The following is a 27,711-nucleotide window of genomic DNA, read 5'->3' as shown; positions in this document are numbered from 1 at the left end:
GATTACTTTTTGTAAAATGGGCTCGAAGAGGTGGAATGTCCAGTAATGTCGCCTTGCGGTAAATAGAGCCTGTAAAATAGCTGCACCTCTAGCAGCCAGCGAGCTGTCGTATTTTTAGTTACAAAATATTGCCTCCAGTGTCTCACCTCCCAGCCTGATGCACAACATGGCTGGTCTCCCCCACCCCAAGCACATTAGTGTAAGAGCAGAGAGAAAGTTATCTGTGCATGTTCAATATGAAGTAGCAAGCTGTACGTATACAAACAGTTACAGTAATCGATACTTGCGCATACGCAAAGCATGAGCAATCAGTGCAGTGAAACGGAGGTTCAACAAGCACATTTAATAGCTCAGTCAGTAAATGCATCACATATGCTTGTGCTTGTAAATAAGGAGCTTTTTCCGTTTGAACATGTCTGTGCATATTGTATTAGCTGTACACGCATGCATGGACTGTACAATTAAGGTACTCGGCTGTGGCTAGTACCCTATACTTGAATGCATGGCCCATTAGCAGTTCGTACACATTCATTCTATACACGCACTTTTCGATCAGTCTGTGCATGCGCTGTTTACACGCGTAGGTGGTGCGAGGCAAGTGTACATGTTAAAGGTGCTGTAATAAACCCTAAATGTCGGTCTCATCGCGACAGAGTGCAGTTGGCCTTGGTAATCAGTGCGAGACACACCGCGCTTTGAACGGCGCCTGCAGCCAGGCAGATGCCAGAGAGCCGCATAACGCGGCTCCGGGACAAAGGCTGTGGCCTCGGGAAGCACAAAGAGTGAGTGAGTGAGGGGTTCCCTCCAGCTCTAAACTCGCCCGAAAGTTCCTGCGAGTGCTGTAAGGTGACACCACAGGCGCGGGAAGGGGCTTCCGCAGACATCTCCCTGTTGCGCCCTCAAGTCTAAACATAACAGCAACCCACTCCCCGGGCCGTAAACCGGACTTACCGGCAGCGAGCAGCAGCAGGCCGCAGCTCCCCAGCAGCAGCAGCGGGAGGCCCGGCTCCATGGCCGCCTCAGGCCGGGGGCTCCATCAGGCTCCGCCAAGCTCTCTGGCCTTTCTTAGCGCAGTTCCCAGGACACGGGGCAGAGGGGGGACGGGTCCGGACTGCTGTGGTAAGAGCGACCCGCCCCTGACACCATGACACGCCCCCACTGCAAGAGCCCCTCACAACACAGTGTGGCTCACTGGTTAGAGGCGGCAGACCCGAGAGCAGAGGACGGCCCGGGACCAGGGTTCGATTCCCGGCGCGGCAGGTTTCTGGACCAGGGTCAGCGGACTCGATAATTCTCTCGCCTCGGTGCCCACTCTGATCAGCGATCACACTCGGCAACTCTGGGCATTAGCTTGCCTCATCTTCACTAACGGCCCCACCAGACCGCCGGGGATGCCTGGTCTCACCCTGGAGATACCCATTAAGGGACCATCTCTCAGGGAAGCCAGGAAGGGTTTCGCAGCGGTCGAAGCGCCTTGGGACCCTCCGGGTAAGTAGTGCGCTATATAAATGCCTATACATACATACATACACAGGCTCCATCGCTAGCGCCTTCTCCGCCCCTTCGGCGCTCACCCGTGCTAACCACGCCCTGTAGGGTACGGAGGTCCCTGAAACCCGCCCACCGTAACCTTTCTGAAAGACAGCACCTCTCTTTATTTATCCAGTTTGCTAGAGCGGGAACATGGTCTATGGGCATCACCGTGCTCTGAAAAGTGATCTAAAGTCCCTCAAAAGATTGCAAAAGTGCGTAAACAATAAAAGTAGGGACAGCTATGGCGCTAGGCTTAGCCTCTTAAACCTGCTGGATACCGGCCAAGACACCGATTTGGGTCAAGCGCAGCCTACTCCAACTTTTCAGTTGTATTCGTAACTTTTTAAAGTCGGCCTGACCCCACCTCCCGGTTCTTGCCACACCCTCGTGCCCGCCCCGCACATTGCAGACTGTGCCTGCCTTGTTCCGTTTTTAGCCACGCCTCTTTCAGCCTAAGACACTCCAGCCTTTCTCCCTTGAAAGCCGAAAACTTTTGTGCTGGCGAAATCGTCTCATGGACATGATATCTCGCGAGAGTAGAAAAGGCGTTTCAGGTCGAGACAAGAAGACTTCCGGCGTTTATCTTTTGCGTTTGTTTTTCGTAGCAAATTAAAGTGTGACGTTTGCTAGAATAGTGTGTCCGTTCACCATCGCGTATTATGTTTTTTTGGGGCAGTTTTATATACCGCAACCTCGACCCGAAGGTAACGGTGCGCTTTACGTGAGCAACAGTTATATTACACAAGGAAATATTTATTTTCTTGTAAGCACGGGGAGATTATGTGATGTGTTAGATCCTTGCAGGCGCTGCCCGGGTGAGAAGCGAAGAAGCCCCTCCCGCCCGGCGTCGACGACACTTCCGTTTCCAGGCAGCGCTCCTTCTGGCACAGAGCTCCACAGTGCCTTCCCATGCGTAAGGGGAGAGGAGCCCGGTGAGTGGGGTTGAGGGTGGGGGTGTACGCGCGTGTGTCTGAGTGTGTCTGTGCGTGCGTGCGTGTGTCTGTTTAAGGGGGGGTGCGTGTGTGTATGCATTGTGTGTCTGTTTAAGGGGGGGTGCGTGTGTGTGTATGCAGTGTGTGTATGTGCGCATGTGTGAGTGTGGCTTTGTTTGCAAATGGGAATATGAGGCACGGCGACGTGCGCGCTCCCGAGGTCAAATCTCCGGCAGGAGAAGCTCGTGACAGTCTGCTGTCCACATTCCCCCAAAAGTGATTACATAAGTTGTCTCGGCCTAGACGCAAAAGCTTCGCTTTTGCTTTCGTCTAGGCGAGACCTAAAAAGGATGAAAGAAGACGCGCAGCAGAGGAGACTGCAGAGAACAAATGACTTGGCCTCAGCCCTACCGGCCCGTCTGCAGTTTCCAGAGATCCTGCACCAGAAATTGTCTTGTCCTGCAGCCAGCGACCTCCAGAACCCCTGGGAGGACTGACTGCCTTCAACAAAGACCAGATCTCCTGTGAACAGCAGTTCTGTTCAGAAGAAACCCCAAAGAAAGACTCAGAGCCTGCTGAGGATAAATAAACCTGACGCCTGGAACCACCACTGCACCCGTCTCCTTCGGCCAGAGTTAGTGGCCCACTGGTCCTAGTGTGGTGCCCTAGAGTCCGAGTCCACCGTGGGTTGATCCCTCCAGGACTCCCCAACATCGCCAGCAGCCTCTGGATGGAGACCCCACTACTACGAGTGGCACGGTACGTTGAAAATCCAACCTAAAAAAAAAACCTGCATCCAGCTGCTCTGCCCTCTGGAGAACAGAACCCGAGGTGCACCTACGTCCCGGGCCCTCAAACTTACCTGCCTAGCTGTTGGCTCCTCCTGGAAGTCTTCCTGGACCAAGCTTGCAACTGAAAGCCGAAATTCCCATTGAAAACAGTGCACTTAACTCCAAACCAGCACTGTGCACCCAACCGCCCCCTGCGCATCAGCTGGTGCAGTTTTTGTGGTAAACAGGATCCCCTTTTGCCCTGAGCCCAACATCAGGAGCTTGGTTCCCACAACCTTGTGGCCTGCTCGCCAGCAGCCACCAACCGGAGGCCCCCTATCCCTCTTTAAATAACACTAGGCCTCAGCACTTTGCACCCGGCCACCCTAGTGCCCGCAGCAGAGGGTGTAACTAGATTGCATCCTTGACCCTGGGGGACCCCTGAGTCTACCTCCAGAACCTCAACTCCCACTACTGAATACTTAGCCGAAAACCGATAACACTATTTTCCTCCATAGGATAACATTGACTGTTTTTCTTGGAAAAGTTTCTAAGTGTGGAGTTTGGAAACCTAAAGAAATTCTTTAAAATTGTACTATTTAACCGTTAAGATTTTACTTACCTGTTTACAGGAAATGTCCGAGTAGTATCCAGGTATACTACTCTGAGTAAGAGATGTAATCTCAAAAGTAACTTACCTGTAATTTTACTGAAAAACCTATTCAAGTCTATGTACTGTATTTACAAAGGTTTGCGTTTCTCTGAAACCATACTGCAAGTCAAAACAAAGTGCATATAGTGAAGTAGTGTGGCTCACTGGTTAGAGGCGGCAGACCCGAGAGCAGAGGACGGCCCGGGACCAGGGTTCGATTCCCGACGCGGCAGGTTTCTGGACCAGGGTCAGCGGACTCGATAATTCTCTCGCCTCGGTGCCCACTCTGATCAGCGATCACACTCGGCAACTCTGGGCATTAGCTTGCCTCATCTTCACTAAAGGCCCCACCAGACCGCCGGGGATGCCTGGTCTCACCCTGGAGATACCCATTAAGGGACCATCTCTCAGGGAAGCCAGGAAGGGTTTCGCAGCGGTTGAAGCGCGGAGGTACCCCTTCGGGAATGATTCCAGCGCTATATAAGCACACAGTTAATTAATTAATATACAATCTCAATTCACTTCTAGTGTAAAGTATTTATTGCTTACCTGTTGCAGGCTTGCTTGGTTCTATAAAATAAAATAACTAAAAGAATATTTTCATACAAAAACAATTGGTCTGAAGTTCAGTTCTGTGTGTAAATTAATATGCTGACTGATTGTGTACAACAAATGTTTAACACTGTCCTCTGATACTGACCGGTTACTCACCGGTAATATTCATTACTCCGAGTCGTAGCCCTCCCCGTCCCAGTCCTTACTAATAACCAGGACTGGGACGGGGAGGGCTGACGAGGAGGTAATGACCGGTTACTCACCGGTAATATTCATGACTCCGAGTCGTAGCCCTCCCCGTCCCAGTCCTGGTTATTAGTAAGGACTGGGACGGGGAGGGCTGACGAGGAGGTAATGCCTTACTGCTCGACCACTCTACCACAAACAGAGAGTGAGGTGCGATCTATCGTTACCTCTGCCTACCTTTGGCGTTCCACTGGACTCTGTGCATACTATAGCTCACTTTGGTATAGTATATACAGAGCCAGCTTCCTACACTGCTCACCTACGAAGACAACACATTCATGTCTTCGAGTACTTGTATGACTGGCTCATCAAAGCCAATACGTACCCAAAGTGTCTTTAGCACACTCGTTTAACACTGCAGTTACTGCACCAACTGCGGTTCATAGTCAGTTTGTTGAAATTGCATCTTCAACCTTCCAACACTCAATACTATCTAGGAGCCACTTTAGATACTCAAATAGCTCTGGCTTTCCACAATGCAGCCAGTATTTGCAATATTCAGGCTGTGATTCTTCAGTTTCAGCCCTCTCACACACTACCATCTCGAGTGTATATGCAGCTGCTGGGAATGATGGCCTCTTGCATCATAATTGTTTCCCTTGCCAGGCTTCACATGCGTCCCCTTCAGGAATGCTTACCAAGTCAGTGGAACCAGTTGCAGGGTCTCTTAACTGATCTAGTGTTGGTAAACGGCCATACTCCTCGCTCTCTGCAGTGGTGGAACCCACAAAACTTGTCAAAAGGGCAGCCCTTCATAGACCCTTTTCCACAGGCAATGCTAACAGCAGAGGCGTCACTCACTGTTTGGGGAGCTCATCTCCAGAAACACACAATTCAAGGCCTGTGGAGTCAAAAGCAAAAAGCTCTCTACATAAATCATCTAGAGCTGATAGCAGTGTTACTAGCGCTCAAAGCCTTTCAAATTCACCTTGTAGGCAAAGCTGTCCTAGTTTGCACGGACAACATGTATGTATAGGCATTTATATAGCGCACTACTTACCCGGAGGGTCCCAAGGCGCTTTGACCGCTGCGAAACCCTTCCTGGCTTCCCTGAGAGATGGTCCCTTAATGGGTATCTCCAGGGTGAGACCAGGCATCCCCGGCGGTCTGGTGGGGCCGTTAGTGAAGATGAGGCAAGCTAATGCCCAGAGTTGCCGAGTGTGAACGCTGATCAGAGTGGGCACCGAGGCGAGAGAATTATCGAGTCCGCTGACCCTGGTCCAGAAACCTGCCGCGCCGGGAATCGAACCCTGGTCCCGGGCCGTCCTCTGCTCTCGGGTCTGCCGCCTCTAACCAGTGAGCCACACTACTTCACAAGAAAACATGACAGTCATGTATTATTTACAAAAACAAGGGGTGGCGGGGACACTTGCTCCAACTGCACTTGCTCCAACTGTCACACCTAGCTCAAGATATTTGGAAATGGGTCATAGATCACAAAATCTATCTCCTAGCAGAACACCTCCCAGGAGTAAACAATCAGATTGCCGACCTTCTCAGCAGACAGAGGCAGCAAAACCACAAGTGGGAACTTCGCCCTCAAGTTCTCCTCCTGTACTTTCAAAGTTGGGGGCTTCTTCAAATAGATCTTTTCGCCACAAACGAAATTGCAAAATGCCCAAGCTTCGCCTCTGGGTATCCACACCCGCTCTCCAAACTTAAGGCACTCTGGATGAACTGTTTAGAGATATTTGCCTACTCTACTCTGCCTTGCCCATTCATTCCATTAGTGGTACGGAAACTCAGGCAAACATCCCTCACACTAATTTTAGTAGCTCACGATCCGTTCACGACCCTGCTGGAGCGATCGGTAGTTTCACATCAAAAGATGCATCTCTCCTCCAATCCTCCCACAGAGCCATGGAGAAATCAAACACCCAGATCCCAAAGAATTGAACCTAGCGATCTGGCTCCTGAAGTCATACAGTTTGGTTATCTGAATCTTCCATCAGACTGTATGAACATTATTTGAGAGGCCAGAAGACCTACTACAAGAGCTTGTTACGCAGCTAAATGGAAGTGTTTTGTTATTTATTGTAATGTTATCAATCCTCTTGGTGCTTCCATACAAAATATCATACATTATTTTTACACTTGCAGCTGTGACAATTAGCTTATAATTCTATCTGTTTGCATCTCGCTGCGTATCTGCAAAACATGCAATACTTGTTTCTCCTTAGACTACCAGTTATCAAAGCTTTTATGGAATGACTAAAAAGAGTTATACCAACAAGACTTCCGCCTGCTCCAGTGTGGAATCTTAACAAAGTCCTCACACGATTAATGGGCCCACCTTTTGATCCCATGCATAAATATGAGCTGCAATTTCTCTCGTGGAAAATCGCTTTCCTCATGCAATCACTTCACTGAGGAGAGTGGGTGAGGGGCAGGCTCCAACCATAGAAGAACCTTTTTTTCCAGCTTAAAAAGACAGTGATTCTTTTTACCAACCCTAGATTTCTACCTAAAGTAGTTTCGGCCTTTCATATCAACCAATCCATTGAGTTACTTGTGCTCTTTCCTCAACCGGACTCAGTGGCCGAACAAGCTCTACACACTTTAGATATCAGAAGAGCCCTCTTATGCTACATAGAAAGAACAAAGCCTTTCCGTGAAACTAAACAATTTTTTGTTGCTATTGCTCCACCCCACAAAGGCAATCCTATTTCCAAATCTGGTATTGCTAGCTGGATTGTTAGATGTAGTCAGACTTGTTATGTAAAAGCAAAGAGAACGTTACCAATTCCCCTAAAGCGCATTCCACTCTCAAAATAGGGGCTACTATGGCCCTTTGTTAGGAAACATTCCCATAGTTAACATTTGTAAGCTGCAACATGGTCTACAACACACACATTCACCAAGCACTGTTGTGTAGATGTGTTAGCAAGACAGTAAGCAAATGTAGGCCAGGCAGTACATAAACACTCTTTCGGGTTAGCCACCGCTTTGGGAGAGTACTGCTGTATAGGTTATGTAAAGCTTGTGATCTACAGCTCACATGCCTCAAACGGATAATGTTACTTACCCAGTAAGCATCTGTTCTTGGCATGTAGAGCTGTAGATTCACATGCGCCCATCCGCCTCCCCAGATACCTGTACCCGTTGGAGTTTTCTCTTACTTTATATACATACCCATGGAGATCTCTATTCCACTCTTAGTAACTCTATTTAGACCCTCTGCAGAAAAACAATCTAGCAATGGAGTTGATCCCCATGCGCACTATAACGGAAAGGAGTCGCCGCCTACCTTGTGACTGGGAAGACTAATTTGAAGAAAAACAACTTGCAAACATCCGGACCCAACACTAGATGGCAGGAGTATGTAAAGCATGTGAATCTACAGCTGTACATGCCAAGAACAGATTCTTACTGGGTAAGTAACATTATCCTTCCTCTCATAGGATTGCATTGACTGCTTTTCCTGAAAAAAATGTACATGTGTAGTTGGTTTGCATAAAAACGGCAAATTAACTGAAAGTGAATTACTTACATTTTGTCTAGGAGATCTCAGTGTGATATCTAGGCACATCACACTGATTAGCAAAAGTAATTAAAAAAAGTAATCTAAAAAGTAATGTGCACAGTAATCTGTTAAGTAACTGAAAAGTAATTTTGAATTGTTGACTTACCTTTAATTCAACTAAATTCATTCAAACCTGCATTCAACTGTTAATAACTGAATAAGAATTAGCAAATTATTATTTCACATACCTGCACCAGGCTTGGGTTGGTTCTAGAAATAAAATAACTAAAAAATATTCTTTATAAAAACAAATTGGCCTGAGTTCAGTCTTCAAGTGTGTGACATCATTTGCTGCCTGAGCTTGTACAACAAATGCTTAACACTACCCGCTGATAAAGCCTTACTGCCCACCCACACTACCACAATAGAGAATACGGTGCTATCTACTTTTTCTTCTGCCTATCTTTGGGGTTCCACTGGACTCTATGCACACTACCTTATTTTGGTATAGTTTATACAGAGCCAGCTTCCTACAGTCGTTGGCCCATGCCCTAAAGTACAGTTGCTACATGATGCATGCTTTGGGTTCTAGTGGGTCCTCGCAGTCTAGTGATTGCCACAGCTAGTGGAAATTGTCGTGACACCTGCCTTAGAAGTTGGTACCCCAGGGCTACGTCATAATAGGTGCTGCCACTCATACAACACCTGGCGAAGAGTTGAGCATTACCTAGTATCTAAACTGAAGTATCCCAACCAGATGCCCGTTACACCAAGGCTTTTTGTTTTTATCATATTCACTCCCCCCATGGAATTAATGTTAAAGAGAACCATGTTGTTCGGGTGGTGGACTTTTTTATGAAGGAGTTTATTATTTTTGTCTGGGTTGCACTCTGAGACCGTTGATGCAAGGATATATCACAGCAAAGTTCCTACATTCTGTTTTTTTTTGTTGGTCACACCTCTGTCATGTTTTCTTACATTTTGCTGATAAGATGGTAAAGGCGAGAGGTCCCCAGGTCTTCTACATTCACATGTGTGCCGCTCCAAAGAATATCATTGGCTATAGTCAGTGTTTGAAAAATTTAGCATGGAACACTTCTAAAATGTTTAAGATCCTATCTTATTCCCAGAATGTGCTAGCACTCTGAGGTTTTTTGTTTGCATCATAACTCTACCTGTTCCTTTAATGAACTCTAAATAAAATACCTATTCTTTGAGGATATAACAAGTGAGATTTGCTTTTGAGGTTTCTTAATTGATCTTCAAACATCTACCAGGTCCTAGAGTAGCCTGATACTTACCTACCCTCTGTAAGTGCAGTGCCCAAAATTGACCAATTTAGTTCTTAATTTAGTTATTAAATTGTCAGTAGCAGTCTTGATGGCTTTTGGACGTCGTTAGTAAATGACAAAATCCACACAATGTAGTGCCCAAGACCTTCGACTTAAAGAGACCATAGGACACCACCCACCCTCATCTTGTTAATGATGTACATTCTATGCAGGTTTATGAAGGGGCTATTCATTTCTAGACATTTCTCTGTGCAGGAGCGCCACGATGCATGAATGTATTCCTCACGCCTGTCTGTAACTTAATTTGCTTCTCTCATCTTGCCTTTTGTTTCCATTTTTGTTGTTCAAGTCCTTTGTACCGTTGTTTTTCTGTTTCTTCCTCTAGGTATCCTTTTCTGTATGCCTCAGTACCTCTTGTTCCTTTCTGTTTTCCCTGTGTCTGTTGGTCTTCTATCTCTTCTCTCATTGTTCATGATTTTCTCCTTTACATCTGCAGGATGCCGCACCCCAACTTTAGCGTGAACGATGTGAAGATGTATGTGGGTAAGTTCTGTCCTTAAATTGTCCTAATTTCTGTTGAATTCACAAATTTCCTGCTGCACTCTATCACTAGTAGGAAGGAAGGTGATCGTGTATTAAGTGCTGCAGAAGAGAAAAGCCAATCGCAAAGCACTTACTAATTTGCAAGGCGAAGAATGCAATGGTGAAAATTGACTTTTACAGAACTAGCTGGATCTTCTTCTGGAGAGAATACAGTGTGGCCACACTCTTAAAAAAAAAAACCCACAGGCACCAGTGGTAAAAATAAAGTATCCTTGTCATCATCCTTTTTAATTGACAGTTAACTCCTTTTACCATCTAACGTCTTTTTATAGATAGCAATCAGATTAGATGGGGATTTGGAGCCAGTCTAGGGGAGAGAACCCTAAATACAAGAAAGTATTTTATAAAAATTCTATGTCTTCTCTGGATCCAGCAGAGAAATGATCGTTTTTACAAAGCCCAGAGTTGAGCCTGAAATTCATTTGGATTATCTGAAGCTTTCTGAACTCTGTCGGGAAACAGACGTACATGGTAGTTGCTCAGTGGAGGCAAGCCACTGTCATTCTTTTAAAATGCATCACCCACCGAATCTGTCTTTACCCGGATTGCAAGAAGTGAAATATAAGTTCATGAGTTAGTACCCTTAAACGATATTTACTGACCTATACCATTGCATCCATAAGAGGAAATTTAAAACCATTATATTTTTCGCTCAAAGTGAAGCACTCTGGTCTGTCTTTTCAGTGATTTAATTGAATTTTTCTTGTGTCTTTAGAATTTCATGTGACCATAACTATCTCTGCTTTTCACTTTAATGCCGGACTCATTGTATTTACAGCAGTGGGACGATTATAATGTAATCTCTGGATAAAAATTTTACTATCTTTGATATCCATTTCTAAACACTTCTCTGTAATGGAAAGGAGCTGTCTAGCCCCCCCTCACCCCTGCCTTATATAGTATCAACTCTTCTAATGTTCAGCTTTCCCACCTTACATCTGTATCTTTACTGTCCAGTCCCTCTCAGCTTGTTTTCATCTTTCCTGCATCCCTTGTTCAGGTCAGCGTCCTATTCTTACTTAACTGTTTGATTTCTCTTCCACTCTGTTGGCATTTCCCAACTTGTTGCTCAAATGTTATCAAACTCTGCTGCTTGCCATGGAAACTATCCATCTTGTCGCCCTTACCACCCATCTTCTATTATACCACTGTTCTTGCTGCTTCCCTTTCCTTCTCGCCTCTGCAAGCTTAACTATCCTTTTCCTCTACTTATCTCACCTGGAAAATCTCACAGTACGTCTTATGGTGCCAGACAGAAGTCACCCTTTTTATTCTGCTCCATTCTCTCGTGTAAACTACCAGATATCCCCTCCTATCTTGTATCCTTGAAGCATTCATCCAACCATGTTTTCTAGTTTCCCCCTCCCATTTCTTAAAGCACACTTCTCTGCATGCCCCTTATTTATGGCGCCTTCTTATAAGCCTACTTCCTCTATCACTTTCTTCCGCAGCTGATTCTATTTTGCTTATATCTAGTGGCCCAAGAGCACACACCACTCTCCTGTGGGGACTTGTAATCTCTCCTCGTAAGATCGCTGCTAGTTTTAATCATTCTGTAAGTCAGGAATGTTCTACTGGGAAATCTAATCTGTTGTGAACCACAGTGTAGTGTCTAGAACAGAAGATCTAAGTGAACTAAGAGGACCTAATGGACAGTTCCTCTAGTCTCTGAATATAGGCATGTTATTTCTGGAAGTGGTCAGTCAGGAGCTTAGGGCTGTGTGCGAAGTGTCTTGCCTATTTTTCTAGGTGTATGTTCTGTCATGATCGTAGGAGACTTGAACCTTGACAAATGTAATTACCTTCCTTCAGTCATTAATATTCTATTGTATGTATGGCCTTTGCTTTTAAAAATGGACATATGGGTTCCTGGTTTTCAAATTGAATCTCGTCATTACCCCATGATGTGGCTTCTACATGAAATGCACGATGAGCTCGATTGCGACAGAGTGCTTTACACCCGACCATGCGTGTAATGCTATTTCTGTCCCTAGAGTATAGTGTGCCAATGCCTCTCCTTGCCACTTAAAATGTTATTCTCGAAATGTACCCATCTTGGTTTCTCTAGTGTTTTAGGAATCTTGTCTAAGTGTGGTCAGTTGAAAAGAAATCCAGTGTAGCTCTAAGTTGGTGGGGATCGGTTTGAGTTGAGTAGTTGTAATCCTCCACTTTCCGTGCTTACATGCATTTTATCCATTTTCAGTCTGAGCTTTTTTCCTCTCCACATGAAGAGTTTTATCATGTTCGGCCGTTCTCGTATTAGTGTGCTGGGCATTACTAGGAGAAGCCTACTGAATATGTAATTCACTTGAAGTGGAACCTTCATGCTTATGATTTGTTATCTGATGCAATAGTATAAATTCAGGGCTGCCCATCTGGACCGGTCTTGTGTAGTTTCTGTATCACAGGGATCAGGTTGTCTTCTACTCTTTCCAATCCTGTATTTATCAGGAGTTCTAGATATTTGAGATTGTATTCCTTCCATTGAAACTAGTGAGGCCCTAATGTGGCCACCGTTGCTGTTTTTGTCAAAGACAGGGCTTCACACTTCCGCTAGTTGACCCAGTATCCAGACAATTTGGAGATTAACTGCCTGGAACATGTGATGCTTGATGGATCATGCTGCATTGGATAGTGTCAAAAGTATGTCCTCCGCATACTGCAGCGCTTTCACCATATGCTCTCAACGATTGACCATGGCAAATCTCTTCTGACTAAACTTGCTAAAATACACCTCTTCCTGCTGATGGCTGTTAAACATAGGTGCTATTTTTTTTCTGGCCCAAAAAGATTCAGACCTGTTACACCTTTGTTACTAAATGTGCAATGTCAAGGTCTTTACACAAGACAACATGCATCATACACAATGTTCTGAACACCTCTACCCTATAGCCAACTTGCAAGAGTCCAGTTTGCCCAGGGTGATGAGAGTAGATTCCTACCTAGGTCAGAATCGCTACTATAAGGACTTTGACCTTTCAAAAAGAAACGTACGATGAAGCAGTCTTTCTCAGGCAGAGCTACCAGAATTTGTAGTGCATCCCATAGCCCATTATTTATTGACTCTCTTCCACTATTGGTCCTCTGTGGATCCTTAGTCGACTGATGTTGGTAATCCACTTTTCCTTATCTCTGTACTTCAGTGTTAACTGTGGATACTAAACCATTAATTCCTTCCTGATAATCATGTGATTGTCTTGTAATTTGTTCTTTATCATTTTGTGTACTCTCCACCCTGTTTCCGTTCTGTCTAACTTTTCATTCGGATTCATAGCTCTTTTGTTTGCTCTGATGCCTGCTCAGTTCTCCTTTGTAACTTTATCTTTCACATCTAAAGCACTCTAATGCCTTGAGGCACTGTTCCCACTGTATAGAACTGCACAAATAGTGTCAAATACAAATACGTAGTTCTCCTTCAGAATAAAATCCATGACCACCTTCAAAGTACAGAAACGTAAACGACAAGAAGACCATGCTTTCTGACGCTAGCAGTCAGCAGTGAGTTTTTGGTCAGACCACAGATATTAAACTATAGTCATGTGGGTAGGATGATTTTCCTGGGACATAGCATCACTGACCAAATCGAATAGTGCCTGTCAGTCCCGAAGATCTACATCTTGTATCCTTTGGACTTTACAAAATTCAGCAACATCCAATATTGAATTGCTGTGAGTCGGCCTCCAAGGCGGACATTGCAATCCGAGGAAAGAGGTTCATATGTCAGTAGCAATTACATGGCATTGGAATATGAGAGGACCTTGAAACCAACATTTCTAATCCGCTTGCCCAATAGCTGAACATTCACTTTAAACAGAAGGGGGACCCCCACATGCCAAAGACTTCTTCTTAGATATAAAGGGAAGGTGTGCCATTAACTTTAATTAAGGACTTGAATCATTCTAAGGTCAAGTCAGTCAGTCTGACTCTGCTAGACTATGGAACAAGGCGGAATGGTTTGTAGAAAGCTTCAGAGAGGTTGACTAGCCGGTCAGTGCGGAGACAGTGGTCTCTGGTGAATCATTTAATCAAGAGATACTAGAATCACTTGCTTGTGCTGTAGCTTGGCTGGAAACCAGCTTGTATAATTTTAATGCCCTAGTGTTCCGTGGTGCCAGTAAGCCATTTGTCTAAATTATAGAAAAGACTGGAAGTAAGGTTATCTGTCTGTAATTTTTCAGATCCCCCGGTGTAGATCAAATTTGTTTAAAAAGGGGTTACTATGAATTTCCCCCGATTTAGCATCAAACCGCTAGCAAGTGAAGAGTTGATTAAATCGTGCAGTGGTGGAATGATGGATGTAGCCAAAATTTGTAGCTTAACTGTCAGAGATTGAAGGTTACCTTACTTGAGCTTAGTTAATGAAGAAATTCAGGAAACCTAATCAGAGGCAAATTGGTGAGTAAATACCTTCAGCAGAACCAAAGACTGTTGTAGAGTGCCCAGGATTTCCAGTCCTTTACCATAGAATGCTGCATTGGTGATACAATGAACATCCTCTCAGAATTCCTCTAGATGCCAAGCAAAATATCTGTGAGTACCACCATGAGGTGTGCAACGTATGCCTCTTCCCTGACCACAACACCTTCTGTATGTCATGCATCACCTTCAGATCCTAAAACCCTGTCTGGTATTGAAGGGAATAATGCTGTGCCAGCAGAGCACCTCGGTATACCTAAGGTCTTCAGGGAATTAAAGCCCTTTGACACTGAAGGCCAGGAAGACACTGGTCCGTCTAGTCTCCCAACTGCGCTGCTGACATCGAGGCCAGAGACTGTGTTCTCAAGCAAGCGTGACTGCGAGGAGATAAAGGGCGTTGACACAGTTGAAGATTTGTCCTTGCACCCAGACCATGCTCAGGGTCGTTAGTATGCCTTCATCCCCTGGATCCCATATCTGTGACCCAGGGCCCCAGAAGATGCAATGTTGAGGCAGAGCACCACTCCAGAAGGAGTTAGGCATTGAACCTAAGCTTGAACAATGAGAAATGGTGAGCTTAGGGACTCTGCAATCCGGTCGACTTCCGAGCTGAATAAGCCTCCACCTGAGGGTGTTGACCCCTACCAGTCATTGAGTCTGATTTACTCAAAGGGTGCTGAGCACTCTGTACCATTTGAAGCAAGCTCCAAAGGCTGCATCTGCGCGGGTCTACCAGACATGGTCAACCCTAAAACGTTTCTCAATGCAGAAACCCTCTGTAAGAAAGTGGGTTTCTGTAACAGTAACGTCCCACTTTTTTGCCAGATTTCTGTTGCACTTCGACTTGATGTGCCTGGGGTCCTTGCCAATCAGGTTCACTGGGCATGTGTTCTTTCCCAAAACTGTACCTTTGTACCCCCAACTGGCACCTCTCTGGCCACCTGTAAGTCCCTTGTAAAAGGTACCATGGGTACCAAGGGCACTGTGACCAGGGGAGGCCTTGAAGGGCAGCAGCACATATTGTGCCACCCTTAGGGGTCCTGCACCTTAAAAAAACAACACACACAGTCTGTCTGTCTTTTGGTGCAGACAAATGTGAAGAGTCGAAATAGCACACATACCTGTACTGCCTATGATATAGCGCCAGCTGGGTGCACTATAACACTGGTGAGGGTACAGTTGCATGAGCACTGTACGCCTACAGTGTCGAAGTCCATTCTTCGACATTGCAAGTGCAGTAAAGCCATAAAGAGTAGATGGTCTGGGGGTTTGTCATTACGGACTCCACAGCACCATAATGGTGTTACACGGATGTATGACATCACAACGCATGCTCAGATTGTTTTTTTCCGCCATTGGGTTCGGATGTATATTGGTTCACTCTAGTCGGAATCGATATCAAAGTTTCCTAGGGCCAAAAGGCCTTTAGTTTTTTCGTCGGTATAGTCTTGCGTTCGGTGCCCGATTCTTTCCAGCTCAGTTCTGAGCCGGATTTTCAGAAGAGCCGCGTGCTTTTCGACGCTGAAGGCCCGGTCGACGCCAGAGGCCTTATCGACGAACCATCATGGAACGGAGCCCGTTCAAGAGATGTCCCGTGTGCAACTCAAAGTATCCCCACATCGACGTCCACCCGGTGTGCAACAAGTGTCTGTCGCCGGATCATGATGAAGCCAGCTGCATGGCTTTTTCCCGTTTTCGATCCAAGAAGACTCTTCTACATCGATGCGCTGCGCGCAGGGAAGGCCAGCAGACTGCACCGGCGCCTGTGGACATATTCGATGCCAGGGATGATGAAGGAGCTGACCGGGAGGTTTGTGAGAACCTGTCTAATCACGCGTCGGAGGTCGACTACAACTACGACGCGGATGTTGAAATGCTCGAAGCGGACAAAGTCGTCGATGAGGTAGAAGACGACGACGGGGCCTTTGGAGCCATGGAAGATAGCTCGAGCGAGGAGCTAACTCAAACTGACATTGGGGCCGAAACGCTTCATAAGGCTCAGGTCGAGGGATCGCCACTAGGCCTTACCCAAGATCTTCCACTAAGTTCTACGGCCCCGCCTTCGGGCTCGGCTTCGGACATTACTAAGGAGCCGCAACCTGCGAAATCGAAACCGAAAGTGAAAGCTCCGGTCTCGACGCAGTGAAAGCACTGCTGCCTACATCGAAACCAAAAGTGCGTATTGCTTTGGTCGGCTCGAAGTCCTCGGACCTGTCGGCACAGATGAAGCAGACGGGCGTTATCGACCCGAAGAAACAGCTCAAGGGCGTCGAGACTAAGTCTAGCGCCTTGAAGGCAAAGGTCGGGGCAGTTGACCCGAACAAATCGGCGCCGAAGACAGTCGACACCGACAAAGGGGTCGGTGATCCGAAGGTTCTCGAGCATCCGCGTTGACAAGACAAGGCCAAAAGCGGACCGACCCACGAGTCCACGTCTGGTGGTGCCTCGAAGGATTCCGTCGAGTCGACGCAGCCGTCCGCCTCATTCTCGAAGCAGGTGACGGACTCCCTAAAGCGCATCAAGGACAAGGCCTCCAGTGTCGGGCCTAAAGCTCCTCCACCTTCGAAGCCTGCCGAAAAACCTCAGAAGATGTCGACGCCCATCCACTTCACGCTGCCGCCTAAAGTGGTGCCGAAGGCTTTTGCCCCTAAAATGGCCACTGACGTGCCCGAGAAGGTGTCCTCGGTTCCGAAGTCAACGTCCGTGGTCCCGGCCATAAAGCATCGACAATCCTCGTTGGAAGAGCAACGGGAACAGTTTATCGATGCCGAAACGGGCAGACTCTCTCTTTATAAGCGGAAAATCACCCGGAACAGCCAATGGAGTCGTATAAAATTCCACTGAAGAAGAAAAAGGATTCTACTTAGACGCCTGATCTTGTAGAACCAGTATCTCCACGTGGCCATGATGTCTCACCCACTTATTCAGATATGGACACTGGGGAAGGTGATAATGATGAATACAGCTATCCTGTCTACACTGATCCAGATGATACAAATGAACCCTGGGCAGCTGCTGCTGACCCAGGTGATCCTCACTCTACCCCAGACACTCAAGGGTATGCTGTGAAAACATCGCCTACTGAGGATTCAGCAGCGTTTAATGCCCTGTTTGAAAGGGCAGCTAAGAATCATGACGTCCAGCTCCATGCTGACCCCATTGAAGTGGACTTTCTTTTTGACACCTTTCCACCTCGGAGAGGACTGTCAAGACTCTGCCTATGTTGAAGGGTGTCTTGAAACATGCTGGGGAAATCTTTAAGGAGCCTACAAGAGCCAGGGTGATACATTCCAGAATTGAAAAGAAATACAAACCGGCGCCTGGAGACCCTACTTGCATCAAGGGACAGTTGCCGTTGGACTCTCTTGTTGTTTCTAATGCCTGGAAGAGGGCTAATTACCAAGCAACTGGTGATGCTCCTCCCCCAGATAAGGAATCTAAGGTGTTTGAGGCATCAGGGAAAAGGGTGGCAGCTCAAGCGGCCAATATCTGGCGCATTTCGAACACTCAGGCACTTCTAGCCAGGTATGACAGGGCACATTACGACACACTTGAGACCCTGTTACAGCACCTGCCAGATTAATACAAAGAGGCAGCTGAGATGCTCATCCAAGAAGGGAAGCTCATATCAAATGCTTCTATCAAATGTGCACTGGACGCAGCAGACACCGTGGCCAGAGCTGTTAACACTAGTGTCATGCTGAGACGACATGCCTGGCTCAGAATCTCCGGGTTCAAGCAAGACATACAGACCACCATTCTCAATCAGACAGTAAACCCTGACATTTGACTGTCACTTCACCAGAGTAAAGCATCTTTATTAGCTTCTGGAAGACACATATCAATCAGTGGCTTGTGTCACTAGTCCTTCTTTCTGAAAGCAATACTCCCTAAACATGCCTTGTATTGTAGATTCTGTTTTTGGTCTGAAGCCTAGTCTGACATTTTATTGCACTTCCCAGTTAAAAGCTGGTTTCCAACTCTTTCAGGCGGCGGAGAGAGAAGGCTCGCAAACTGACCTGCATGTTAATTTGGGTTTCCTTAGTCCTGCTGTGAAGGAGGGAAGTGAAAGGACTAATGCATGTCTCCTTCACACATCCAAAAATATATAGGTCATAAACACATTGGTGCTGAGTACTTAGGTGTGGTGCATCCAGGGCAGGAAGACTGGGCACTTGACCTTGTCTTCTGACAAAAGCAGTGACACTTCCACAGCTATTTCTCCTTATGCAGAGATGGCAGTTCTTCCAGGACAATTGTGGTTAGCTGTGGTACTAGCAGTGCTTGGTGGTGTGTGCGGGCCAAATCTGATCTCAGAAACTGGTTTGAGGTACTGTTTGTGATTAATATGCTTGAAATTTAGTCAATCTTGGCTGCATTTTAAAGTGTACCTCTGTTGCAAATAGGTAGCCAATATAAAATAAATGTTTTGATTGGAGCAATATGTATATGTTGATTTTTCCCTCACATGTGCCATCAGATTTGTAACTGTTGAGTATTGCCTACAAATCTGTGAAAATTAGGAAATGGAAGCTATTTGTGAGCCCTGTTGAGGGATAAGGTTATCAGCCCTCTTTGCTCGCTGCTTCAGCAAGCACCTATTTTATTAATCTTTCTCCTAGTCAAAAGATTTCATTTCTCAAGAGTAGTGCTGCTGTAGGACAAGGAGTATGTTTAATTCCTCCAACTTTGTCTCCACTTTGTACTTGCTCTTCCTCACGGGCAGGTAGCCGGCGCATCGTGGACGTGATGGATGTAAATACACAGCGTGACATCGAGATGTCAATGTCGCAGTGGGCCAAGTACTACGAGACTCCGGACGAAGATCGAGAGAAGCTGTACAATGTCATCAGCCTGGAATTCAGCCACACCAGGCTTGAAAGCCTAGTACAGAGGCCAACCACTGTGAGTTGTTGCTCTTCTTTTTTTCTTCTAGTTTTCCTGGTTCAGGAAGATGAGACACAAACCATCTCCTTTGAAATCTTCAGGCCTCTTCACACCTATAATGTTAAAGTGACTGCAGGGTGTTTTCATTCTGCTTCTTTTGGTGCCATACAACAGTCAGTTGTGAGTTTCTCCAACTTTGTCATTAGTATAGCGTTGCAGTTTATATGAACTCTGTCCCCCTTCGCTTTAAAACCCACCAGCTTCCTTTATTTGAGTGAGATTAAGACAGTACTAGTAAGAATGTTTTCCAGCATTTTCTGGGCTTGTGCAGTTGTGGTGGAGGATTTTAGGTAACTTCCCTAATAAATTTTAGACTTTTAATATTCCGAGTAGGTATTTTGATTAGATTCCAATGATGCCTTGTTTCTCTCCAACACCAAAGGTTTCCTATATTACCATGCTTGTGTGAATCATTTGCAGATATATGATAAATGTGCCAGTAATACTTGGTTATCTATACTTCTGTATGCTGTTGTGAACAAAACTGCTAATAGTCCCACATATTGTTATAAAGAATATAATACAGCTTTTAAATGATCTCATGCCTTGTGTGAGATCTTCTGTCTGAGCTTTTTAGTTCAACCTTTTGTATGTTGGAATCTGTTGTTTTGCAGCATGATAGTGTTGTAAAATCAACAGCTGTGAAAATGCTATCATCTAGAGTTCTTTCTTAAATGCTCCAGCTTGCTTTTTTTCCCAAAACTCCTTTTGGGGCACTGCCTATAAGTGTTTCAGGAGTCACATAGAAACATACAATTCACCACAGGTGAACTCCGCCATCAGAATTATTTTTGTAGCCTAGGATTAGAAGTAATCTTTTTTGCTTGAGTTTGAGTGTTAATAGATGTCATTAGCTGGGAAAGATGTGGGACAGAGGACAAGAGGAGGCACAGTGAGAAGTGAGCTGCTAAGCACCACTCTTCAGTGGGCTTTGGATCTGAACAGCCATTACTCCATCACCCCCTTTATTTCAACACAAAAGTGCTTCTTTCCGAATATGAACGTCTTTTATTCAAAATAAATTGTAGTATTCAAAAATGGCCTCTCTTCCAACAGTTTCATTAATCTCCTTTCTTCTGTTGATAGACTGCTTCGTTGTGTTCACATTCACTGATATCCAGCAGGTGAGGGGACTGGCTTGGTGTCTTTTAAGCGGTCTGTTCCTTGGTGGAATATGTTCTGAATTGTCCCCTGCTACCATAGAGCCATCAGGCAATTAACCAAAAATAGAGCATCATTCAGCTAGATAAACAAGCATTTGCAATCCAATCGGTCTCGCATTTGTTAAAGTTTTAAGCTATTGATGTAAATCACAATGTTTTTTACTTTCGTTTTTTGTTTCTAGTGGAGTGATTGTATTTGCATAGTGCTACTGCCATTTGTGTGACCTTGCAGCGCAGGAGAGCCAGAAAATGGGAAAATAGCTTTTGAGGGAGGGTAGGTGGAAAATAAATTACACAAGTTGAAAACTGAATTTAAAATAGGGAAGGATTTGCTGTAAATGGTTGAGGATAATGCGTGACAGGAGAGAGCATGATACCGATGCAAGATATGTGTGGGAGAGACTGAGCAAGCACAAGAGGGTTTAGGGAGAAGTGTGCACGAGCGACGGTGAGAAAGGGACGGTTAGAAAAGAATGGGGCAGGGAAGAAGGAATATGAGCGGGAGTGGGAAACAGGGCAGTTGCGAGTTTGTGAGGAAGTGATTAGTGCAGAATGCATGAAAGAGAGAGCTGGGAGGGAGTGTCATTGGAAAGGACCCTGGTGGGAAAAAGGAGACACTTTTTTCTCTTAAAACATTAGAATAAGGCCAAACACTCTTACATCTAACTTGTGTTGGTTTTAGTGCCTTGTTTTGGCAGTGCCCAAGTAGCATGGAGGCTTGCCCTCTGCATTTACATTACGAACGCCTATAGCTCTTGGATTGCTGAGACATGTTGGCTTTGCCAAAGCTTGTTCTATTGAGCAAGGAATCTATCAAATCCATCTTGAAATGGTCTGACAAATGCAACTGATTAACTGAGCTGTTAGAATATATTCAACAGAAGTTACGTGAAATAGTCCCTCCATTTTTATATTATACGGTTCCTGACTTCCGGTTCGTACATTGGCAGTTTCAGTATAGTTAAGTTTTAATCCAGGTAATTTTTCTGTAATTAATTTCAGAAGGAAACACTATGATGCAGTTAGGGAAGTGACCAAACTGGGCCTGCTGAGAATTAAATAAGTGAGCACAGTTGAACTATATATACTTGTTTTACATGAACATATAAGAAGTATTAATACGGGCATTTTGTGCCTATTTCATCTGCCTTATTGGATTGGTAGCAAAGTGGTGAAATACAATGAGAAGTCAGAGAGACTGGAACATGGATCCCCAGAGGGAGAGGCCTTGCTCTCCGGGGGTTTAGATACCTCTCTGGGAGTGTACACAGGGAGACACACTCAGCAGTAGAACATTGGGAGTGGTCCCACTACCACTGGGATCGTAGCACCGTACACCGTGACTGGTGCTCTCGATAGAACTTTTGACGGTGCCCCCCAGTTGGCAACCATAATCTGTCTGTACGTTCCGCGGGGCCCGAGCAACCTTGGCCGATACCCGGTGGAGCTGTCCTATGCAGCTATAGAGGAGTTTGGCTCTAGTTCACTCCTCGGCCGTCACCTACCCAGCTTCACATCGGACATTGTTTTCCTCGTCTCCCCTTTATGTTTCTCTTCCCTCCCCCGCCTCATTCCTCTGTGATTCATTGTCTGTCCCCTAGGCGGAAACCTTAAACCTTCAGTTCACTGTGCTCCCCTTTGGCCTTACCACCGCCCCTCGGGTGTTCACAAAAGTGATGGCGGTGGTCGCAACTCATCTGTGCAGATCAGGGTTTCAGTCTTCCCCTATTTCGACGACTGGTTGTTGAAGGCGGGCTCGCCCCAAACAGTCATCTCCCAACTCCAGACTACTGCCGACCTCCTGCATTTGCTGGGGTTCTCAATCAGTGTGCCGAAGTCACACCTGATCCCCCCCCAGAAGCTCCTCTTCATCGGAGCGATTCTGGACATGGCGCAGTTTCGGGTTTATCCTCCCGAACAGCGAGTTCGGGACATTCGGGCTATGGTTCCGATCTTTTGGCTCTTGTCCTGGGTTTCGGTCAGGATGAACTTGAGGCTGCTGGGACTCATGGCCTCCTGCATCCTGCTGTCCAATCATGCCAGATGGCATATGCAGACTCTGTAGTGGGACCTGAAGTTCCAGTAGGCGCAGCATCAGGGGAACCTGTCCGACTAAGTCCAGATCTTGGAGGGCACTGCACAACAATTGCAGTGGTGGCTCACGAATCAGCATTAGGTCAGCAGCAGATACCTCTCCCTTCCCCAACCGGAGCACACAGTGGTGATGGATGCGTCCCTCCTGGGATGGGGCGGCCACATTGGAGAGGCGGAGATCAGAGGCCTCTGGTCTCCTGGTCTCGGTGCAGTCCCAGATCCATATCAACCTTCTGGAGCTTCGGGCGATCCTTCTTGCACTGAAGGCATTCCTTCCTTCCCTCTCTCAAGGGGAAAGTGGTGCAGGTTTTCATAGACATCACCGCCATGTGGTATTGCAACAAACAGGGTGGGGTGGGGTCGTGGACCCTATGTCAGGAGGCTCTGCGCCTCTGGACCTGGCTGAAACGTCAAGGCATTTCTTTGAAGGTTCAACACAGGCAGGTTTTTTGAACGCCAGGGCGGACAAACTCAGCCGCCGGTGCTTGACGGATCACGAATGGCGTCATCGCTCTGCGGTGGCGCAAGGTCTCTTTCGACAGTGGGGAGAGGCTTGGTTAGATCTATTCGCCACCGAAGAGAACACGCAATGTCAGCTGCTCTGCAACGCTTTTCATCACAAGTGGAGCTGCGGTCTATTGTACGCCTTTCCACCTATACCACGTCTACCCAGAGTGCTGAATAAGATCAGGCGCGACCGGGCCCAAGGCATTCTTGTGGCACTGGGCTGGGCTCGAAGAGTTTGATATCCCCAACTACTCAGTATTAGCACCGATCCCCCCGTCCGACTGCCTCTTCGGGAGGAAATTCTGTTGCAGCCTCGTGGGACGGTCCTCCACACAAACCTGTCCAGCCTCCACCTACATGTGTGGAGATTGAGCGGCGACAGTTGATTCCGTTTGACTTGCCTCCTGAAGTCTGTGATGTCATTCTGGCAGCCAGGCGCCCCTCCACTAAATCGGTATACGCCTACAGGTGGATCAAATTTGTGGCATGGTGCACAGCAAAGGCTGTGGATCTCATTTCTCTCCCTCTTTCAGAGGTCCTTTTGTTCCTTCTTTCTCTGGCCCGGCAGGGATCTGCTCTGGGCACTATTAAGGGCTACCTTTCTGCAATCGCGGCCTTTCTCAGGCTCCCTGATTAGCCCTCTCTTTTCAAGTCCCTTGTTGTTTACAGATTTCTCACAGGCATTACTCACCCTTTCCCTTCTGTTCATTTTGTGATGCCTCAGTGGGACCTCAATCTGGTACTTACCTTTTTGATGTGTGCTCCTTTTGTGCTGCTTCACAACTGTCCTCTTCGTTAACTTTGAAGACTACTTTCCTGGTTGCCATCACCTCCGCTAGGTGCGTGAGTGAGCTTAGCACTCATCATTTCTTCTTGCCAAAAATAGTCTCTGTCTTTCACCTTGCCCACTTTCTTACCACCTCCGCACCTTTCCTTTCCTTTCAAAACATTTTTTTTTTATTGTTCCCCGAAGGGACAAGTCATCAGCACAAACAGCACATATATATTACAAATCATAAAATTCCTTTTAAAAATATTGGAACTACAAATTAAACTTTTAGCATTTCACATCTCTAAATGTTCATGGATTGCACCCCAAATTAATATACCAAGTCTCCGTTTCTTTGCCCCCTTTTAAGCATACAAATTCCATTCCAATTCGAAAAGATTATATAGTTTGGCACGCCAGAATTCGAATGCAGGAGGTTCCTCTTGTAGCCAATCAGAGGCAATACAAAGGCGGGCAGCAGTCATGGCTACAAATAGGAGATATCTGAATTTATATAAAGCAGTTCCCTTTTTCACATTGTTCCCTACACCTAGTAACATCAACGCTGGAGTTATCTTCACAGTAGTCTGTGTAATCATGGTAAGAAAATTTTCAATATGGGTCACTAATTGATGCAATTTATTGCAACTAAAAAATGAGTACTATCAGCATTATCAGATTTACAGCGGAAGCATTTCCCGTCATATTGTGGACCCCACTTCATCATTCGTTCTGGAGTGTAGTATAATCTAAAGACAGTCTTAAAAAACTGAGCCTTCAAGTTGGCAGATAAGAAAGCTTCCTTAGACATGACAATTGCATCTTCTATTAATAAAGTAGGTTCCCCCAGCTGATTTTGCCAATACATATTGAATTTCTGTAAATCATCAGGTCTATAGTCCATTAGTAAATTGTACAAAAGCCCTATTTTTTTCAGTGTACGAATAGCCTCTACTATAGGAATAATACCAGATTGAATATGCCTTTGATTTACAAAGTCCCTTACTTGAAGATATTTAAAGAAGGAAGACTTAGTCAATTGATATTTTAACATCAGACTCTCATAAGTTGCAATCGACCCATCTGATTCAAACAGATCCCCAATTTGCGTTATCCCCCTTTGTGCCCATTCTATAGCTACCCGATCCCAGAAGACAGAGGGTAATATTTTCTCTGCATTAAACGGTGTGTAATATGAAACTTTTGCTAAATTTATCATTCTAGATACCTTCCTCCATACAACAAAGGATGATTCCAGAACCTTGTACCTTGTTCTCTTATAGTAATTGCCTTTGAGTTCTTTAAATAAACTACGTTTGGCTTCATTACCTAGCAATAAATAAAATATGGATGGTGCTTCCGCCAAATCCTCTACCGATTTTCCAGTTAATAGCAATCTTTGTAAAAAGCATTCATAAAAATATAACAAAAAATCAGGTATCGCATGACCACCTCTCTCAACCGGGAGTGTCATCAATCTCATTGCCCGGCGGGATTTCCCTGGAGACCATAGAAATCTCGCACATGTGGATTGTAACTGTTGAATGTGATGTGGTGGAATCTCTAGAGGTATGGCTCTTAACAAGTACAAGCCTTTTGATAAAATGCTCATCCTAATAATATTCCCACTTCCAATAATTGTTAATTGTAAACGTCCCCACCTGTCTAGCGATTGCTTAATGTGTTGAAGTGTGCTAGTCCAATTGTTTTCAACTATTTCTTTCATGGAAGTCTTAATTATAATCCCAAAGTACGTTACTTCGGATAAGACTCTAGGATCGCTGATTTGAGTATTACTAATACATAAAACTTGAGTCTTTGCGGAATTTAATTTATATCCTGATATTAGCACAAATTCTAAGGCCAACCACTCAATCTCTATTAACGCCTCACCTGGATTAACCGTAGTAACTGCCACATCATCCGCGTAAGCAAATACTTTGTGAAATATATTTTGCGCTATAAAATGCTGAATTGAAGGGCTGTTGGACAGTCTAATTAACAAAGGATTAATAAATAAAGCAAACAATAGCGGGGAGCACGGGCACCCTTGCCTAGTCCCTCTTGTAATATTAATCACTGCTGATTTCCGCCACATTGCTGTGATTTTTGCATTCGGAGCGGAGTATAGCACTTGAATTGCAGTCAAAAAATTGTCTCCAAATCCTGATTTCCTCATAACCTCCCATAAATAATGCCATTCTACACGGTCGAATGCTTTCTCAGTGTCAAGTAATATTAAAGCTAATGCGCGGTTTTCTGCCTGAGCGATATCAAAAAGAGTAATAAGTTTATTCATATGTGTCACAGTCCCTCTATTGGGGATAAATCCGTGTTGGTTTAAGGAAACTAGCGGAGTGATAACTTTGGAAATACGGTTAGCTATTATTTTTGAGTATAATTTACTGTCACAATTAAGTAAGGTAATCGGGCGATATGAACCCGGCAATTCTGGAGGTCTACCCTTTTTACTAAAAACAATAGTGGCATCATTCCATGATTTTGGAACTTTACCCTTTTGTGCTGCTCTAAAAGTATCCAGCATAATATATTTTAGTTGTTCAAAAAATAATTTATAAATTTCACCAGGAATGTGATCTGGTCCTGCAGGCAGCCTTGCCATTCGCCAGGCTTTTTACCGCCAATTCTAATTCTCCGCACCTTTCCAGAGAGGCTCCACCGTCTTGAATCAAAACGTGCACTTTCATTTTACCTTGATCGCACACAACAGTTCCGGGTGGATGACCAGCTCATTGTTGGCTACGTAGGTGCCAAGAAAGGCTGGGCTGTGCACAAGAGGACTATCTCCCACTGGCTTGTCTTGATTATCAAAGCCTGCTATTCTGTGGCTAAAAAGGAACCTCTGGTGGGGCTGTACGATTATTCTACCAGGACGACAGCAGCTACTACTGCATTGGGACGTGGTGTCCCCCTGCAGGACATCTCTCAGGCAGCCACGTGGGCCTCGCTGCACCTTTTTACCAAGCATGATTGCATTGACAGTCAAGTCCGGAGAGACTGCTTCTTTGGCCGTTCTGTTCTCTGTGACTTTCTGGTGTGATCTTTGTTCACAGACCCACCACCGGGGTTGGTATTGCTGGGGTATCTATTCTAAGGTAAGGAATCTATCACTAACGTGTCTCTTTCAGATGCACAAGTTTCTTACTTGTGTAACTATATATCTGTACGAGACAGTGATAGATTCCTTACCGCCTCACCTATCCTCCCTGTTCTGCGAACTGATTTCTAGGGTTACGGGTTTCTAGGGTTACGGTCATCCCATTTAGGGCCCTAGTTTCAATGCACCAGTGGTCAGTATCTTGCATGACTCTGCATTCCTTGCGTGGAAAGTCATGTACAGAACTGACGTCAGTGCTCGTGGGCGAGTCGAAGTAGCTAGACCGACGTCATCTTTGCGACTACGACATCAGCGAAGTACACGGAGCCGTACAATGACGCCTACCGACGTGCAGGGGTAATGCTGACGAAAAAACTTTCCGGATCCAGTCTGACGCCTTGGGATATTCTAAGATAAGGAATCTATCCCTAACTAATGTCTCTTACTAATATATAGTTACACAAGTAAGTAACTTGTGCGTTAGGGCCACTTGTCAACCCTGTACGAGGGTCTGATTACCTGTTCTCTTTCTACAGTGGTGATCAGTGGGTTCCTGTCTACTAAAATGAAAACCATTCAAGGTACAGGAGCCTTTGGTGATATTGGCCCTTTGCCTCTGGTTGTAGGGCACATCTAAATGAAGGGTGGAGT

The 27,711-nt window shown here is 45.6% G+C and overlaps 1 protein-coding gene across 3 annotated transcripts in view; it reads left to right on the top strand.

Moving 5' to 3' along the window:
* Nucleotides 1–27,711, top strand: part of KDM2A (lysine demethylase 2A) — a 939,997-nt gene that overhangs the window by 301,102 nt on the left and 611,184 nt on the right. For 2 of the 3 annotated variants that reach the window (XM_086953271.1, XM_086953272.1), the window contains exons 5-6: nucleotides 9,940–9,986; nucleotides 19,189–19,367. In XM_086953271.1, the coding sequence (XP_086809397.1) occupies nucleotides 9,940–9,986; nucleotides 19,189–19,367 (226 nt within the window). The remainder of the gene's footprint in view (nucleotides 1–9,939; nucleotides 9,987–19,188; nucleotides 19,368–27,711) is intronic. The other variant, XM_086953273.1, reaches the window with a different exon arrangement.

This window comes from Lissotriton vulgaris, chromosome 1_2 (genome assembly GCF_964263255.1).
Source record: "Lissotriton vulgaris chromosome 1_2, aLisVul1.2, whole genome shotgun sequence".
In the NCBI taxonomy this organism is placed as follows: Eukaryota; Metazoa; Chordata; class Amphibia; order Caudata; family Salamandridae; genus Lissotriton; species Lissotriton vulgaris.
Note: the sequence above shows the minus strand (reverse complement) of the source record. Positions and strands in the feature narration are given on the sequence as shown.